Source organism: Cynoglossus semilaevis, chromosome 12 (genome assembly GCF_000523025.1).
Source record: "Cynoglossus semilaevis isolate Cse_v1.0 chromosome 12, Cse_v1.0, whole genome shotgun sequence".
Lineage (NCBI taxonomy): Eukaryota > Metazoa > Chordata > Actinopteri > Pleuronectiformes > Cynoglossidae > Cynoglossus > Cynoglossus semilaevis.
This window is the reverse complement of record NC_024318.1, coordinates 14,001,119-14,007,067: the sequence shown is the minus strand read 5'-3', so window position 1 is coordinate 14,007,067 and position 5,949 is coordinate 14,001,119. Positions and strand designations below refer to the sequence as shown.

The 5,949-nt window shown below is 42.0% G+C and overlaps 1 protein-coding gene across 1 annotated transcript; it reads left to right on the top strand.

The window, feature by feature from the left end:
• Nucleotides 1-28: 28 nt before the first annotated feature.
• LOC103387601 (transmembrane protein 121) lies at nt 29-2,859 on the top strand. The gene is made up of 2 exons (XM_008322323.3): nt 29-717; nt 992-2,859. The coding sequence occupies exon 2, from the start codon at nt 1,205-1,207 to the stop codon at nt 2,153-2,155; it is 951 nt and encodes a 316-aa protein (XP_008320545.1). The 5' UTR covers nt 29-717; nt 992-1,204; the 3' UTR covers nt 2,156-2,859.
• The last annotated feature ends 3,090 nt before the right edge of the window (nt 2,860-5,949 follow it).

Here is a 5,949-nt window from a genome sequence, read left to right as displayed (position 1 = left end):
GAGAGGTGAATCTCATGGCGGTTGCTGCTGCTCTTCCTGCTGCTGATACCGGTGTGTCTGGCAGAAAGTCTCTGAGAAAGAGGCAGAAATCGACGCAGCGGCCAGGGTCTCATTGGGGGGCAGCATTTTCACAGGGAAAAACGAAGCGTGGAGACGCTGGAACCTGCGTACACGGTCACTCACATGCTGCAAGTGAAACATTCAACCAAATCCTGAGCTTTTTTTGAAACAACGATTGAGTTGAGAACTGAGTGATTTCTTTTTTTCTAGGAATGGTGAACACTGGAGGGAAAAACTTTTGGAGGGTAAATCACCCTTCCAGCAGGACTTATCTCGGAGTTTTCACATTTTTCTTTATTTTTTCTCTCTATTTGCCGGTGGAGGTTTGTGTGAGAACAAAATGAGCTGTTTCCAAAATTAGTTTTTGAAAAGTGAGGGCAGTTTGTGACCATAAAGATCATTTTCTGGATCATATCCAAGCAGGTGGATTACGACTGCATCGTTTCCTAGATTTCTCTGCTAACTGGTAAAGGAGAAAATATAAAGCTGAAACACACACGCGGTTGCTGGATTTATGCCAGTCGGAGAGGTAGAAGGTCTGGTTCAATCTTCTCCTCTATGATGTGGATTACAGATGGGCTTTGTGATCTTTCAGCTCAGTCTCATGGATGATCGCTCGCTGCCAGTTATTAGGATAAGGCACAAAGAGGGACACAAGTGAGTATTCAGCCGGATTTTTATCTCACAGGCCTACGTCCGTGACAGAAAGAATTGTGCTGAGTGATTCTGTGATTAGTCCATATCACCTACTCTTTTTTTGTCACAGAAAGGGTGACTCAACGATTAAACTTTTTTGTGTCCAAGGCTTATCAGGGTGTAAAAACTCCACTGACATTTTATTTTTATTTTTCACACACCTGAAGCTGTATGTTTACAGACCATTTACCACTGAGCATAATTTACTAAATGAGGGGTGCTGTCTCCCCGGCAGGTGGCTCCGGCACAAGCCAAGAATGAATGAAGTGATCTGTGTGAATCCTATTATTGCTTCCTGGATCCTGGCCAAGGCAGAAGAAATGGAGGGGAGCACCTCTGTCTAGCAGCACGATCTGATCTGCCTCCTCTCTGGACAAACCGAGGACACTTCTGCATCCCATTACAGTACAACTCCCCTACTGCTCCTCCTTGTTTACAGCGGGCAAGTATGGTACCGCCACCTCCCACCAACAAGCCCCACGTCTGTCTGTCCACCATCCTCATCATGAGCAGCATGGCACTGATTGATGCCTACCTGGTGGAGCAGAACCACGGACCACGCAAGATTGGCATCTGCATCATGGTGATGGTGGGAGACATCTGCTTCCTGATTGTCCTGCGTTACGTAGCGGTGTGGGTGGGCGCCGAGGTTCGCACGGCCAAGAGAGGCTACGCCATGATCCTGTGGTTTCTTTACATCTTCGTCCTGGAGATCAAGGTCTACTTTGTGTATCAAAACTACAAGGCGGACAGAAAAAGCTTGGACGCTCTTGCAAGGAAGGCACTGACGTTGTTGCTGTCCATATGCATCCCAGTGCTCTTTGTAGTGCTGGTGGCTATCGACCACATGGAGTACGTACGGGCCTTCAAAAAGCGCGAGGAGATTCGAAACCGTCTCTTCTGGGTGGTGGTGGACCTGCTTGACATACTGGACATCCAGGCGAACCTGTGGGAGCCTCAGAAAAAGGGCCTCCCTCTGTGGGCCGAAGGCCTGATGTTCTTCTACTGCTACATTCTTCTGCTTGTGTTGCCGTGCGTGTCCTTAAGTGAGATCAGCATGCAGGGCATCAACATCGTGCCCCACAAGATGCTCCTCTACCCCATCCTCAGCTTGGTGACCATCAACATCATCACGCTGTTCATCCGTGGTGGAAACATGATTCTGTACAAAGATGCCAGAGTCTCTGGGATCCTGATAGGAAAGAACATCCTGGCCATCCTCCTAAAGACCTGCAGCTTTGTTCAGTACAGGAGACAGTTGCAAAACGCTCCTCCCGCATTTGGGGTCGAGCTACAGAAAAACTCGGTGGCCCACGCTCGCCCTGTCCCCACTCCACCCCAAGTGGTCATGCAGGACCAGACGCCCCTTCCTGAGGTGACGACATGTGAACACACATGACAGAACGATGAGCTTGGACGTTGAAGTGATGTCAACATAGACGTGACCTCCAGGGGGCTGCCAAGGCACAATCTCCCCAGGGTCCCTCCTGGGGATGTGACTGCTTATATGGACACAAAGGAGACGTCTTTCTTTACTGCTCAATGGCACACGGGACACTGCAGACACTTAGCACTGACGTAGTAGCGCTGTATTCAAAGCTGTCATGGTGCGAAACACGGTATTGTCAGGTTTGTCAAAGCATTTCTCCAAGTGAACTGAGAGGAGGAAACTGTATATTTTTTTGTATTTGAAGAAAAGAAAAAAAAGTGATTACTGTAAGATTAGAGGATATATTTTTGAAGTATGTGTTCTTCTCATCTTAAACTTAAGAGTCTGTGTGCTTTGGTGTGTATTTCTGTTGCTCGAATGTTCTTAGTACTTGGAAGCTTTAACGTCACAGTCAGACAGGTGTAACAATGAGAGAGTCACAATGATAAGAATGAAAACAGTAGTTAGAGCTTTCTCCTGAAAGATGTGTGTTTTTATATGTGACTATTTGATAAAGTATTGTGAACAAGACAAAGGCGTTGTTGTTCTTTCACTGGCTGAAAGCATGTTTATAATTAAATCAATTTAAAGGGGTGTTACCAGGTACGGTTTATATTCCAATGAATCCAGACAGCAGAGAGTCTCTAATTAATCTCGGTTTAAAAAAGAGAAGACCCCCCCCCCCACTTGGTTCAATGACAGTATAATACTGCTTAATTGCTGAATTGATGGCTTTTATTTGTCATTCATGGAGCGTGGTCTTCACATACAAGGCTTCCTTCTCTGAATGAGAAGAGAAACGTTCAAGTGTTTGCTCACTAATATGTAACTGCTGCTCCAGCTCACTCTACTTAACAAAGGAACACCGTTTCTGATGGAGAATCCTCAGCCTCAGTTCAGTCATTGGAACGCACATTTTATTTCAGCTTTAGTTAAAGCTCTGCTGGTTTNGGTGCTTACTATTTATTCACATACTAATTTGATAGGTGTTGATTAAGCCTCTCGTTGGCTCTACTTCTAACCCACCTCATCCCACCCATCAACTACCAATCAGTGGGTAATAAGCATTAAAACCTTTATACATTTTGTAGAATTAAAATTTTATAGATGAGAAATTATTGAGTCACAAAAATGGTAACATTTGCAACATTTATTATGTTGTATAACATGTATAAGATGGTATGCTAACGTTCATGGGTGCACCTGAAACATTAGCCTGGTTAGCATATACTGTACTGTTTATGTCTAAAGCTAGTTTCAAGAGTTAAACTACCTGAAGCTTCTGGAACAAACGAGTTTACTTGGTGTTATGGGCAACAACACACAGTACTATCTTTGACTGAACGCACCTGTATAGTATTAGCTTGTCTAAAAACATGACAAACATGACAAACACAACATGATGAAACCATGTCATGGCAGCATTTTTTATAAATATTTTAACTTAATCTGCAGGATTTTCTCAGAATAATAACCATCAATTTATATGAAACTAATTAGTTTAATATATTGTTTATTATACAAGGACATTGCCCTATGGTAGTATATTTAACGTATGTTTTACATGTGTTTTGAATATTGTTGAAAAAGTAGATGACACTATCCTCACCTCAATTCAAAGCTACTTTTTGGCCCAAAAAAGAAGTTTAGAGTAAAAAAAAACAAACAAACAACTTTCCCCTACATTTCAAGTGTTGTAGGGAATATTTATTTAAAGTGGGATAACTTAACTTCCAGCTCACTGTGGTTCTAAGTGTGCAGCTTTATGCATTAGTGAAGTTTAAGATATGCTCAGGTGATCAGTTTGTTTGTAGGTCAGTAAAAATAAATACAACTGGCAGACTGGCTGAGTCGTCCAATCCAAACCATGACTGGGTATATTAAATAATAATGTTGAACAAAGAATGTGATTTTTATTTTATTTTATTTGAGTGTCCAGCCCCCACTGTGTCTGTCCAGGGACATTGTGGCAAATATAGCTGGTGACCCCTGCTCAAGCTAATCTGTCTTATTTTATACTGACTGGACCCTGGCCCTCTGCTGTGGTTTAATTCAACACTTTTATTTTATTATCTTTAACTTACATTTTGTCATAGATCTCAGAGTATGTGGAGAGCTCACAGCTGTTAGTGAGTGATAATGCCACCTCCTCTCTGCTCCCCGCTATTTCATACTTGCTTTATGATTTGTTTTACAAATGAGACACATGCTGCTATTTATGGGTACGGTGTTATTTTAGAGCAGACAGCCGCATTGTTCATTCTTAGACGGTGCCCAAAAAACCTATGCCCACATTTAGAGTATGGTTAATGTCAGGGTGACACAGTAATCTTAATTTCTCTGATGTGAATGCAGAGGGAGATTAGTGTTCCTGTGGCTAACAGCACCAGATGATCCGGTTGTAAAATATGATGCAGAATATAACTAAATCACTCCGACACAGCTGCTGTGGGGGGAGAAAAGTGTGTTTTTCAACAAAGGACTCCTGGATTCACATATCTCTTTTCAGAAACTCTCCCAGCAGTGGCTGCTTGCATAATATAAAGTCGACTTGTTGTCCATATTTGTTAAAAGCCTGAGAGTGCAGAAGCCGCTCCAACATTTTCATCTCGTGCACAGATGAGAGGAGGAGGAGGAGGACTAGAAGAAGGGTGGCACATTTCAGTATAGCAGGCTATCACAACAAGACTGCTGCAGCCAGCATTATTTGTCTTTGTTGTTGGTGTGCAAGAAAACACACATCAGCAAATTTGACTCCTTAATACATCGTTGTATTGTTTGTACAACAATGAAGAAAAAAAACAAACAAACAAATTTTTACTACTTTAGTAAATGTTGAAAATGATGAATATAGTTATTTTTAACTACATCCAAAAACACTATTAAAATTCAAATAGAACAACATTCATCAGAGCGGCTCAGCCCAAGTTTGCAGAGTGTGCACACAATACTCCTGCAGGTTTAAATGACTAACAACAAATTATAGTCTCCAGCTCCTCAGGCCTCCCATGAGGCCGTTCTCTCTGAATGAGTAATTACTTTGTTTTACAATAGAGAGTTTATTGGTAATATTTGCTGCAGTTTGTTGAATATGAAATTGTGAGAAGTAAATCTCTTCTGTGTGCGATCAGCACCTAATGTGTAAAATGCAGAGATTAATACACAGTTTATGAATGTGTGAAAGTGCGGGGGGGGGGGGGGGGGGGGGAAAGAAGGCGGGTCTATTTGACAACANNNGGTGGGGGTGGGTGATGGGGGGGGGGGGGGGGGGGGGGGGGGGGGGGATAAAGAAGAGTGGTTATATGTAACACACCAGTTTGGTCTAGTTTCAAAATAAGACACTCTGCAGTTACACTTTTTTTGATCTCTTCCCTGTTCAACTTGTTTTGCCAAAAGAATACAATTTTGCTGAATTCATGTGGTCAGAGTAGGAATAAAAAATGAAATCATTTTCTAACAAATGAGATCATACACCTCAGACGTTTCTTTCTTTTAATTAATACAATGTATGCAACTCATTTCTCAACTTTAACTTAGAATTCATTTATATTAGAGCTAAAAAAACCTACCCAGATAAAGTGTAGGAACCAAGGCTCAAATATGAAAGAATTACTGAACATAAATGAGTTCAGATGCACTTCAAAGTTATATAAACTGTGCTCAGATGCTGCGCTTCGATTTTTATCCCTGTTTCAAAGAATGTTTACTGAGAAAGAACGTGACTTTGAATCAACCTGACCTGTTTCTTTGCTAAAGAAAAAACG